This window comes from Bos taurus, chromosome 11 (genome assembly GCF_002263795.3).
Source record: "Bos taurus isolate L1 Dominette 01449 registration number 42190680 breed Hereford chromosome 11, ARS-UCD2.0, whole genome shotgun sequence".
In the NCBI taxonomy this organism is placed as follows: Eukaryota; Metazoa; Chordata; class Mammalia; order Artiodactyla; family Bovidae; genus Bos; species Bos taurus.
In genome coordinates this window covers 67,847,398-67,861,083 of record NC_037338.1, presented here as the reverse complement: position 1 = coordinate 67,861,083, position 13,686 = coordinate 67,847,398, and the positions used below count along the sequence as shown (strand labels likewise).

General features: G+C 39.2%; 1 protein-coding gene across 20 annotated transcripts in view; it reads left to right on the top strand.

The window, feature by feature from the left end:
* AAK1 (AP2 associated kinase 1) overlaps positions 1-13,686 on the top strand; it is a 171,749-nt gene that overhangs the window by 130,262 nt on the left and 27,801 nt on the right. For 15 of the 20 annotated variants that reach the window (XM_059891794.1, XM_059891793.1, XM_059891796.1 and 12 more), the window contains one exon: positions 5,676-5,771. The exons of the other annotated variants lie outside the window; for them this stretch is intronic. In XM_059891794.1, coding sequence (XP_059747777.1) covers positions 5,676-5,771 — 96 coding nt within the window. The remainder of the gene's footprint in view (positions 1-5,675; positions 5,772-13,686) is intronic. 20 annotated transcript variants of the gene reach the window in all.

The window sequence follows — 13,686 nt, the reverse complement described above, 5'->3', positions numbered from 1 at the left end:
TGCGTGTTTTTGTGCATGTGTGTCTGTGCTTCTAGGGAGAGAGAGAGGTCTTTTTTTTTTTTTTTAATTTTATTTTATTTTTAAACTTTACATAACTGTATTAGTTTTGCCAAATATCAAAATGAATCCGCCACAGGTATACATGTGTTCCCCATCCTGAACCCTCCTCCCTCCCCATACCATCCCTCTGGGTCGTCCCAGTGCACTAGCCCCAAGCATCCAGTATCGTGCATCGAACGAGAGAGGTCTTTTTAAATGAGACTTTTAAAAAATTCTCGAAGTAATAGTAAAAACCTAATTTTCCCTTTTATTAATAAACAATATGTTTTATTTAGTAATTTATAGGAAAGTACAGAGAAGAAAATTAAAAGCCCCATGATCTTATCCCCAAGAAATTAACACAAGAAATAACATTTTGGATACCATTTTGATGTCTGTCAGTAGCAGTTAATCCTTTTAGGGTCACAGAGATCTTTTGAGAATCTGAGGAAAGTTATGGATCTTCTTCTTTATGAACACACAGGTGTCCACAGTTTTGTACACAATTTTCACCCTCAGTTTATGACTCCAGCATACATTTTTATAGTCACATTTTAAAGCCTGATTTTTATTTTAAAAATTTAGCATTTTTTCCCTTATATCATTAGAGAAACTCCTCGAATGTAACTTTTAAATTGTCTACATAAAATTCCTTTATGTGGATATATCCTAATATATTTAACCAAGTACCTCTTTCTTAAACGTTAATTTTATGTCAACATTTTACTGTTATAAATTCCTCAGCAATGGATGTAAGGTTTTGACTATGTTCTTTGTAGGATATGGAATCTGATATCCTTCAAAATTGATCTTTTAAATTATATTGATTAATTACTGATTTTAACTCTTTATATTCTTTCTTCCTGCTTTCTCTATTGTGTGTTAGTAGTTTTTCTAACCTCATAAATTTATTTCTTATTAGAACTTTGGCTGTCATTCCGTAATATTTAATATGTAATGCTGTCTTATTCTTGTTTTCTGGACATTTTTAAATTTAAGTTTTGATTTCTTTACCCTAAAGTTGCTTAAGATATATTTTAGTTGCATTGTGATAATATGGCCTCTGTAACTACAGAGGTAGTTCTTACTATAGAGGAGCTTTCTATTGTCCAGTTTGTTATTCATTTTGTGTACATTATATGGGAATTAGTTTTCCATGTTGATAAATATTAGTCTATAACATGATTTTTAGTGGAAGAGTAATAGCATTGTATTTAACATCACTTTTGACAAATACTTGCTGCTGCCGCCGCTCAGTCGCTTCAGTCGTGTCTGACTCTCTGCGACCCCATAGACTGCAGCCCAGCAGGCTCCTCTGTCCCTGGGATTCTCCAGGCAAGAACACTGGAGAGGGTTGCTATTTCCTTCTTCAATGCATGCTAAGTTGCTTCAGTCGTGTCCAACTCTATGCGACCCTATGGACAGCAGCCAACCAGGCTCCTCTGTCCACAAGGTTCTCCAGGCAAGAATAGTGGAGTGGGTTGCCATTTCCTTCTCCTGACGAATACTTAGGTTGTTACTAATTTTCACCATGTAAACATTCCTGAAGCTAAGTTTTTATTTATATCCTTTACCATTTCCTTAAGATAACTTCTAGGAGATTATTTGCTAAATCAACAGATATATATGTATTTAAGGCTTTATGATACCTATATCCAAATCAGTTTCCAAGAATGCTAATCAAATTTTATTTCAATTAACAATAGATGAGTAATTTTCACCTCATTTTCCTACCCAGACCAGCTTAGAGGTTTTAGATAGAGGACACTGTTTACTGGCCATTTTTATTACTTTTGGAATTTGTGTTGTTTGTGTCCTTTTTTTTTTATTGTTCTATGTTTGTTTTGTTCTTATTAATATGTAAGAGCACTTCATGTGTCATATATTGTAGGCAATCCTACAGTTTGTCATTTGTCCTATATAAGTATTGTCTCATCTGACCCTCTCAACAACCCTCGAAGGTTGCCATACCATCTGCATATCAGTTATGGTTGAGGTGACTGAGTACAGACTAGTCTCTTTCCCAGAGTCGCATAGCTAGTAAATAGCAGAGTTAGGACAGTGTCCTAACATTTGGCTCTAGAACTTCCTCTCTCAGGTATTCTGCCTCATAATAAGGCAAATTTAGTAATATTTTCCTAGAAAATCATCTATAGTTTCAAAATTTTTTTAATAAGGTGGAAGAGCACATTGAAATCTTTTGTAGTATTTTCTTGCCATACATCAGTTTTATTGTATGCATTTGTGTTGCTCTTTTTCTTGGTAACTCTAACTAGAGATTTGCTGTTTTATTATCTTTCAAAGATAACTCTATAGAACTGTTTTTCTGTCTTCTAATTCTTTGACTGTTGCCGTTATCTTTTTGATTACAGTTCCCTTTTTTAGGCCCACTTTGCTGATTTCAAAAAGAATACATAGTAAATTTTTTAATTCTTTAAAAAAAAAATTAGAGTTTTTCTCTCAATATAAGAGAGATTTTCAACCAGCGTGAGTGTGGGGAGGGAGACTGTAATCTCCAGGAAGACTTTTTCACACATAATTTATTACTCCCTTGTCGCCTTTTTCCAGTTGCCCACCCTACCCCACCTTTTGAGGATTATACTGTTATTGAGAGTGCTTTCTAATAGCTGTGTGTTTCCCTTGTAAGAAAAAACTCAAGTTTTAATTGTATCTCATAAGTCTTCATATGATGTTTTCAGTATTTTGAAATAGGCATTGGAGTTATTCGGAAGGTGTACACTTCAAATATTAAATAGTTAAAACTTTTTGTGCGTTATTTTTTATTTTTAGCTTTGTTGTCTGGTCTGTAGAATTTTTAAGTTTATTGGTATTTTGGTCTGGCTTAAAGTGCTCAGGGTTGGATATTTAGTTTGACTATACCAGATGTATAAAGCATTGGTCATTGTCCTTGAGATGAAACATCACAGTGATGACCAGTTATGGTGTGGGTAAGAAAAGAGGGTCGTGGGATAGCTCTAGGAGAGTCTTCTTTGTTGCTGAATCCCAGCATTTAGTACAGTGCTTGGCTCGGTACAGTCTTGTTGAGTGAAGGAAAGGAGTTGCTTTCTGCCAAAGGATAGGAGCTTGGATTCGTCAATGTTAATGACAAAGGTTCCTAATCATTTTCCATCCACTTCCAGTTTTAATGCCTAATTCTAACTTATTATATATCTTATGTTTTGTTGTTTGTATAAACTGTTTTTTTAAAGAGTTGTTTTTTGCTTTTATTTTTGTGTCTTCTCCCCTTTATGCTTACTTTGAAGACTATAAATAGCAGTTTTTTTAAAGGCCCAACAATTAGAAAACACATATTTGAGTAAAATTAGGGCTGTAATAAAAGTGTACATATGTTGAATACCTGCTACACACTAAGCCCAGTAAGTGCTTTTATTCACTTTATCTCCAGTGATCCCTCACAACAGCCCACAAGAGCCTGAGTGACCTGCCCAAGGTCCCCGGTGGAGAATGACAGAGTAGAGATTTGTACCTGAGAGCCCAGCACAGTAGTTGTAGTCATAAACACATCTCAGAAATCTTATAAATCAATGACATTAAGCTTTTGCAGACATAACAGAACGTCTTTTTCTCTCAGTTTATGCAGCATTTTCTGTGAACATTTGGTATTTTCTCTGTTCATATTTGTAGTGTGAATGAAGAAGAATCTTCATTCTTTACAAATGAAAGAAAATTATATCTAAGTCCCAGAAATGAATATGTCCCCATTTGATGAAGTTCAGGGTGGCAATATTTTCTGGAAGGTTTCTAATCAAGCTCAGATGGTTCACTGATTTTAGACCTTCTAACCAACCAAGGGAGGAGCTAAGCAGGAAATGTGGCAATGAGGTGGGGAGGATGACACAAGGGTTATCATTAACATTTTTATGGTAAAAGCTGCAAAAATGTTACTAAACTATGTCCATACATTAGAGGAGAAACGGGCAGATGACATTAGAGGAGAAACAGGCAGATGATTAAAACTTGACATGGTACCTCTTTTTTTAAAATAGTTTTTGGTTGATAAATTATATACATTCATTTGCTAAAACCCCAAAGAAGCAAGATTAAGAAACTCATAACCCCACTCCAAGAGGAAAGCATTGCTAACGTTTTACAATATTTATGTCCATAGTTTTATTTCTGCATACATACATTTTTCAAAATGAGTTATGCTACTACTACTACTAAGTCGCTTCAGTCATGTCTGACTCTGTGCAACCCCATGGACTGCAGGCTTCTCCTTCCGTGGGATTCTCCAGGCAAGAACACTGGAGTGGGTTGCCATTGAGTTATGCTATATATATTTTTTCATAGTTTGTTATTTTTCTTTGAATATATTTCATTGTATCTCATTTTAATATATTTCAAAGACTTAAAAGCTGTGATTTTTACCCTTCTCTTCCTCCATCAGCCTTTAACGAAGCTTAGTTAGAAGCCCACTTTAATGATATTCTCAAAATGACAAAATTAGATTAGGAGAAGAGTAAGGACTGGGTGTACAGGGAAGATTTTTGTCTGATAGAACAGTTGTGTATTATTGTTGTGGTATTTAGACTAATTTATACATAGAATCAAATTACAAGGAACTGTGTGTATACACACACATACACACAAATGAATACATGTGAAAATTTACATAAATGGGATAGAGGTTAGTCAACAGAATTGCACCAGCATCAATGATAATGAACTACAATTGTAAGAACTCGCCACTGGGGGAAGCTGGTTCACAGGGTTCTATGTACTGCAACTTCCTATGATTCTATAATTATTTGAAAATTAAAACTTTTTTGTACATCCACTTTATAAAAGGCTAGATTAGATTTTAATTCAGAAACAAACTGATTATTAAAATGCAAGGTACAACATGGTAAAGTAGGAACTAGGAGACTTGTGTTTTGATCATGGATCTGCTGGTGGACCTCTGGTTAGTCTCTTAACTTCTGGGCTTCATTTTCTCTTCTGAAAAATAAGAAAATTGTGCTAGAAAATCCTGAGATCCCTTCAAGCTCTGGTATTCCTTAAGGTGTATAGATTTTTTGTAAATCTGTAAGTTTGCCAAATACAAAGTGAATGCCAATAGTATAGTAGAGGTTGTCCAGAGGTTAGGGCTTGTCTAACCTTGCAATAGGCAAGAAATCTCTTTCTGTCTCTCTGTTTGCCTAGCATTACATTAGACATTTGGTGATAGAACAGGATTCAGTCCCCAAAGGACCTCAAGAGGGAAATGGGTACAAAAGAAGTACCTATACACATATTCTAGATTACACAATAGAGTTTGTTTACCTACCAAAATGTGTGATGGGGCCAGTATTGCTGTAGGAATTCTGAAAGGGATCACTCTAGACTGCAGTATCTAAGGAAGAAGAGAAATTTCAGATGTACAGCTATTCTAGTTTTATCATTAACTGCATCTCAGACTGTGCTGCAAGGACCAGAGTGTATATCTCATATGTATTTTGCTATTACATTGAATTATATCCACTCATTTCTCTTTATTCTGTCTCTAAATTTAGACTTACTTTATAATTTGAGTTGGGTTAATAGATGGTAAATACATCTAGATTTACTTGATGTTTTCTGCTTTTCTCTTTTTTCCCTGTCTCCTTGACCCTTCTTTCCCCTCCAACCAACTCCAGCTGAAAAAAGGAAGGGTGGGCAGACTATGGATTCTAGCCTTCCTCTTCTAAGTGTATCTGATCCTTTCATTCCTCTTCAAGTACCTGATGCACCAGGTAGGTAAATAAAACTGAAGTTAAGTTACATCACAGGGCCTCTTGAGAGTTCTGTTTTAAACACTGTGAGAACAACCTGCAGTCCAAGACCTAATAATAGGTACTGTTGTATATTTTTACTGTGTCTCAATAAAAGGGCCAAAATTCACTTGGAAGGCACTTATCCTTAGCAAAGACAGTAAATTCAGCTCAAATTATACCAAATTGTATTCCACATCATACCAATGTTAAGTTTCATGTCCTCGACTGTGTTAATGGTGATGTAAAGGGCCTGTGTATTGCAAACAACTTTTAGTCCAGTGTGATGTTAACAGTGTATGTGCGGGGGAACCTACAAGCACATGATGGAAGGAATAAAATCCTAATAGTATAGTATACTGATTGGATTATGAGTGACTTCCTGTTCCTGTTTTGTTCTAATGTGCTTTGATTTTTATAAGATAAAAATACATAATAAAATTTGATAGGGAATGAGTCAGGAGACCTAGGTTCCACTACTTTCCACTGTCTGAGCTTGACTTTTCATCATCAAGATAAGTAGTTCTCATCTCCCATACAATCTGCCGTGTACTGATTTTTAAGTAAGCAGTCTGCAAAAGTAAGAAACGGTTAGCGTGGTCTGATTGAAACAGCTTTCAAAACAATGCTTGGATGCTTTCCAGTTGGGGTTCATGATGCCAAAGATTTCCCTTTGCTCCCCTCCTCATTCTCTTAGGGGAAGAGGCGCATGATGTGAGGGACAGAAGTTGCCCTTTCCTTCTTGATCAGTTCCTTTCAAAAAGCAAATAGATCCAGCCCCTTAGAAATAACTGGAGGTCATTTTGCTGTTGATAGTTTTTCTTTTTCCTCATTCTTACTCCTGTCGATTTCTTGAACTAAAAGAATCTGCTTGGTTTTTTCTTCTCTCTCAAAATGTCAGAGGGATTTATTTGATTGATTGCTTCATAATTGGAAGGGATTGTGATGTGGAAATCCTCTACTTACAAAACAGACCCACAGCTAGGGGTACCAAGACAGTTTTTATTTCTTTAGATAGTTTGTTGACCCTTCTAAGAAGAAGCAGAAATTTGCCTTAATCAGGTAGTATTGTGTATTGGCTGGACCTGGAGGTAGGTCAAAAATACTTAAAATAATTAAGGAATGACTCAGGGAGGGTAGTTAAAGAAATGAAAAGAAAGGTGTCAAATGGAGGTCCTTTTCTCTGTTGCATCTTTCAGGTATGCCTGGCAGGGCCTAGACAGGCCAGTTTCAAGCAGATGCCCCTTCAGGTTCATGCCTTGTTCTTACCCAGATAGCCCATGAACTGCAGAAGCTGGAAGGGTGGCCTCTTGGCACAAGCCAGATGATGAAAGCATAAATCATACATGTTACTCCTTTGAATTCTCAAATCACTGAGCAAAAAATCCAGGCTTCTTACCACACCCACAAGGCCCTGATGATTCTGGCCCTTGGCTGCCCCTCTGCCCTGAGCTCAGAGCATTCATCCCCTCATTTCTTCCTTCAGTAAGCTGACCTGATTCCCACCCCAGGGCCTTTGCACTTTCTGGTACTCTGCCTGGAAAGGTTTTCCTTCTTGTCAGTCGACATTTGGGTCTTGAGCTTAAATGCTGTCTTCTCAGTGAGGCCCAATGTGGTCCTGTGGGCACTGTCAATCACGCTCCCTGGCTTTATTCTTCACAGCACCTATCGTGACATTGTCTGTTTTTGCTTCTTCATTGCCTCTTGTTTGCTTGTTCAGTCCCCACCAGAACATCAGGTCCTGAGGGAGGGACTTTGTCTGTCTTATTTGCCAGTGTACTGCCAGTGTCGGGAATAGTGCTGGGCATAGCTGGCACTCACTGAGTATTTGCAGATCAGATGAATAAATTAAACAAAACCTGAGGCTGAAAGGCTTTTGGCGGTCCCATTACTCTCCATTTCTGTCCCCAAACACCGAACCCCAGACTCCTAGCTCCATAGCCTTCCATGTGTGACTCTGCCAACCCCGATCCAGGCCTGCTACCCACTGTTTGAGGAGATATAAACAGCCCACAGCCCACATGTCAGGAAGCTGCCAAACCCCTGGATGAAAGTAGTAGCTAAGCTCAGCAGATCCTCAGTTCCCTCTTTTCATGCTGCTGTCTGGAATTTGGGCTAAGGATGGCATGTGACCGTTGTGTCTGAATATTTCATTTACTTCAGTGCCCAGCCTGTGGCACATTTAGCGTTCAGTTATAGCTCTTTGTCCCCATATCCTTCCGCAGCATCTTGAAATACTGCAGTGAGGAAAGGGCTGAGAATTTAGGGTCTCTGGTCCCATGGCAGACTGCGGGTTTGTCTCCTGCCCCTCAAAGCAAGCAGTTGGTCACTCTCTCCACCCCATGGTGGACACTGGTCAGGTGTATTGGTTGGTTGGTTTTACATACGTGCTTTCCCCTCCCACACTCATCCTTCCTGGTGGTGAGAGTCATGGAACCTCAGTCTCCTGACAACTGTGTCTATGACTTGACATTTATTTTATGCTGTTTAAATGTTTACACATATAATATCCTTTGAGCCTACAGATAATACAAACGGGTGGGTGTGTCATGCAGTCTCTTGCCTTGTGAGTGAGGGAGGGAGGCCCTAATTCTGTGTGACTGAGCTCCCTGCTCTTTGTTGGCCCACAGCCCAAGGCAGCTAGTGGTCTCCTTTGCATCCATCCCAGGTCAATCAGGCCTTTGACTAGAGAGCTCACCTTAAGGTTTAGGGAAATACAGGAACGGATTTGAACATGTAAGAGCTTGGTTCTAGCCACTTAGTAGCTAGGTGGTTTTAGTCAAATCACTCCAACCCTGTTCCTGCCTGAAAAATTCCAGGGACAGAGGAGACTGGCAGGCTACTGTCCATGGGGTTGCAAAGAGTTAGACATGACTGAGCGACTAACATTTCACATGACATAATGCCTCATGGTTCATCCATATTGTAGCATATGTCAGAAATTCCTTTCTTCTTAAGGCTGAATAATATTCTACTGTGTTTTGCTCATCCATCCGTCAGTTGACACATGGTTTGCTTCTGTCTTTGGGCTGTTGTGAATAATGCTTCGGTGAACATGACTGTGCAAATGTCTCTTCAAAACTCAAGATTCTTTGGGGTATGTCCTCGAAAATAGAATTTCTAGGACGTACGGTAAATCGGTTTTTAGTTTTCTGAGGAACTGCCATACTGTTTCCCACAGTGACTATACATCTTTACATTTCTGCCAGCAGTGCTCAGAGTTTGAGGAAAGGATTTTTATAGCAACCCCTTCATACTGAGCTTTCGACATCAGTGTTCCACAAGACTAAGCAAGAACGCATTAGTTGCCCCATGAGCGCTACTTCCTAGAATTAATAACTTAAAAAAAAAATACTTCTTGGCTTACAGCCCTCTGTCTTCTTTCGACAAGCAGGCAAGAGAAGCTGCATTTCCTTAGTGGTTTATTGTTAAGATTGGCATTCTTCTCAGAGCTATTTGCTTGGCATCTTCCTCACTTCCTACTGCCATCTTGTGATATTAAAAGGTCCAAAGTAGATCAGAGTGCGTGTCTTTACTCTGGAAAGTTTTTCTTCCCACAGATTCAGTTCTCTAAAATGGACTTAGAATGCGTCATGGAGATTGACTTTTGATTCCAGCGTGCAGATGTCACAGACAGTTTAGTGCCTGGTTTCTCAGTGATAGGAGCTATTTAGAGTGGCTAAATTCTAAAAACAGCATCTCTTGTTACAAGACTTCAGGGCTCACACCCCAAGTCAACACGACATACAGTTTCCAAAGCCACAAAGCTGGAGCAGCCATATCATCTTTTTTGATGAGGCTTGCATCTGGCTCTTCTGTCTTAAGTTCATTCTGCTTTATTCCTCATGCCTATTTCTGATTAGGGTTGGAATGGGCCCTGAGCAAGCCCTTAGTCTTATTAGTCTGTATAAATAGATATCTATCCTCATTTTTGAGATTTTAAGAGAGAAATTTTACAACTTGCAGTATTCCCTGGTCTCATGCCAGGAAGTGGTTCTGATTATCTATCCTTAGACTGGTTTATGAAGAATTTATTACCCTTTTTGTAATATATGTTTTCAATAACTGAACCTTGAGAGGAGAGGGAACTACATCTGAAATGGATGAATTCCTGCCCCCAGCTCCAGCAGTTGCCTTCTCCTCTCTTCTCCTAGTCCCTGACGCCATTTGACTTACTTTGAAGGAGAGGGGTGGTGCTCAGAGAAGACCCTTTCACTCCTTCCTTCATTTCTAAGTTCTAACAGTCCTCTCCTTCAAAAGCAGTCCTGGTCTCCACTGTCCAGGCTAACTAATTCTGCATCCATTTTTCTTTAGCAGTCTACCTTCTCAGTCTTTTAACTGTGATTTCAGTGCTTTTCCAAGCACTTAATCTGACTCATTTTTGAGAAGCCTAGAGACTTGGGAAAGAACTGATTATAGTACTGAGAATGTGATAGGAAAATACCACCAACGGGAAAATAAGAGCAGACAATCCATAAAATAAAGTATGAATTATCAGTAAGTAATATTTTTTTAAAGTTCACTATCATTTAATTGGTATATATAATATACCAATTATAAAGCAGTGAGGTGCTCAGCTTCTGCTGTCAGCTTGGTAAAGATGGAAATAACCCAGTGCCTCATGGACACACTCTGATCCTGCTTGTGGGAACATCATTAGTACAGCTCTCAGGGTGGATAATGTGGTCTTTGAGATTTTACTTCCTTATTGACAGCAGTTCCTTTCTAATACATTATCTCCATGAAGACATGAGTATGCTTAAATATTCATTGAACAATCATTTTATATAGGAAAAGAATGAAAGAGTATTTGTTTAAAACTCAACAGTGGAGCTTCCCTGGTGATCCATTGGTTAAGACTGCCTTGCAATGCAAGAGACACTGGTTTGATCCCTGGTCAGGGAGAGCAACAAAACTTGTGAGCCCCAACTACTGAGCCTGTGCTCTAGAGCCGGGAGCCACAACTGCTGAGCCCACGTGTCCCAGAGCCTGTGCTCCGCAACAAGAGAAACTGCTGCAGTGAGAAGCCTGCACACTGCAACTAGAGTAGCCCCGGCTTGCCGCAACTAGAAAAAAAGCCTGTGCAGCAACGAAGACCCTGGGCAGCCAAAAATAAATATATCTTCCCAAAAAACACTTAACAGTGGCTATCTCTACAAGGGAAATTTGGGGTAGTTTAACTTTTATCCTGTAGCTTATTTATATTTCCCAAATTTTATACAGTAAACAGATATTATTTTTATACTAGGGTAAAAAAAAATTGCAATTTGTTCTTTTTTCAAATGAGAAGCAAGTTTAGATATTCCCCCCAGCCTCATTCCCTGTTCACCCGGCTGGGCATGTCTGAGCTGAGTTTGCAGGATGAACAGCTCTCTGCATTGCCCAAAACCTGCCACCTTGGGGCCACTCATTTTAGCTCCTGCCCATGTCACTGAGGAGCCCTCCGGGTGTCCTTCTCTGCCGTCAATACCAGTTCAGAGCTCCAGTGTCATCATTCAGCTCTCTGTCTTCTAAGCAACCAGTTCCTACTTTCTGGTTTTCCCCTCATATTGTATGATTGAACTTTTAGAGGTTGATAGCATCTTTAAGTTTATCTTCATTTTATCGGTGGGAAGACTTAGATCCAGAGAGAGACAGTGATTTGCCCAAAGTGCCACACAAACTTTGTGCAGAACCCAGGTCCCCTGGTTCTTTTTTTTTTACCTTTAATGTTATTCTTTTTAAAAAATCAATTTATTTGTTTTAATTAGAGGATAATTACTTTATTGTGATGGTTTTTGCCATACATTGACATGAATTGGCCACAGGCATATGTATGTCCTCTCCACCTGAACCCCCCTCCCACCTCCCTCACCTGTTTTTCCTCTCTACATGCTGCCTCCACCTCCCACTTCACATTATTCAAGGAATTCTGCTTATTCTATTCTCATACCAAGGCATTTGAGAAAATTCTAGAATTTCACCCATTTTCACTACTGTAATCTCACACCTCTTTTATGTGCTAAGTATTTCAATTTATAAACACACACACACATTAATTTCTAATAAATATGCCCATTTAATCCTGACAACCTTTTAAAGTAGTTCTTAACCTGTATTTACAGGTGAGAAAACTGATGCTTAGAAAAATTAGGTAACTAATGTAAACTCAGGCCCTTTGGCTCTTTCATGTTGCTTATTTATTTGAGAGGATTTTGCAGACTCCAGCTGAAAATGTACAGTATTACAATCAGAGTAGATAAATAATAACCTCCTCAAATCCAGGAATTTTCTCCCCTTTCCCTCCAACACACATGTAGAATCTGAAGCCGGATCTGAAAATATCAGAGTCAGCCTAGGAACTGATATAAAACTGGATCATTTTCTTCTATCCATAATTGTCCACTGCTTTTCACATATACTGCAATAAGATGGAGTCATGGACTTTTGATTCTAACACAGAAGATATTGAAAACTCTTGTAAAATGTTTCTTAGGATGATTCGATCGTTGCAAAATGCAATTTATGAATTATTTCTTGGTTTCACTGGTCTGTCACTTTGTGTAATTGGGAAATAGAGTGTGAGCCTCTATGCATTTCAAGTATGAGCTGTCCCAGAATTTGGGTTTTGTTTTTGCTCCCAGGGAAGCCACTTCCCATTATTCAAGTTAAACTATAGAATTCTTTGTTAGATGGCAACAAGTCATACGGTGGTGTGGGGCTTGGTCATAAGGTTTTGAATCCTAAAGAATACTTCCCAGTTTCCTAGATTCACCACCCTCTCTACTCTTTCCTCTGTCATAATACACAGCCTCAGAGTGTTTTTATAAAAATGTGAGAGAGGCAATAATTTGTAAAATGAGGGATATCAAAACCAGACCTTGATACACTTGGGAGGCGTCTAGGCTGTGGTTTAGAGGCTGTCAGCCTCCTGTAGCCTTTCTTTTAATTTCTCTTATAATTTCTCGTCAATTTCTCCATTTACAGTGACCAGAAATGACCGGTAACAGCTTAAAATTTATCTTCTAGGAGTCTGTACACTTTTATTTATGGCTGTGCTGCATCTTCACTGCTTTGTGCAGGCTTTTTCTCTAGTTGTGGCGAGTGGGCCCTACTCTCTGGTTGAAGTGCGTGGGCTTCTCGTGGCAGTTGCTTCTCTTGTCGCAGAGCATGGGCTGTAGGCGTGTAGGCTTCAGTAGTTGCAGCACGAGGGCTCAGTAGTTGCAGGACACAGGCTTAGCTGAAGCATGTGGGATCTTAGTTCCCTGATAGGGATTGAACCATGTCCCCCACATTAGTGGGCACATTCTTAACCATTGGACCACCAGGCAAATCCTGAGTCTGTGCACTTTAAAGCAGTTGAAGCCTTAGTTAAACCAGAAGGATGAATCTCTGTATGTAAAGATCTGGGTCCTAGTCCTAGCTAATTCTGTGACTTATTTGCTAGAAGATCTTAGGCAAGTGGCTTCACGTTTCTGAAGCTGTTTCCTCATCTGCAAATGAGAAGGATAATTGGATAAGATCTGAAGTTCTTTCCAGTGTTAACATATCTTTTATAACTTAACCATTGTTCATGAGACCATGTCTGTGAAAACCCCTTCTCTGGTAATGAAGCTAGGCAGACCCTTTGTGCAGCATGGGGAGGAAAGTTTGAAGTCAAGTCCAGCCTCTGCCATGTCCCATCTGTGACTTGGACAGGTCACACATTCTCAAGGTCTCTGATGTCCATTCTCAACTGCATGGATATTCCCAAACTCCAGGGGGTTTTGTGAATAATGAATGAGAATGTTTGGCATTGAACTCTGCAAATGCAGGCGACAACCTTTGTTACAATAGCACTGAGTAATGGACTGCCCACTCTCAGCAAGAGTGCTGGTAGTGAAAGAAGCTGTTTCTGCACAGGCTGTGGCCTGGACTC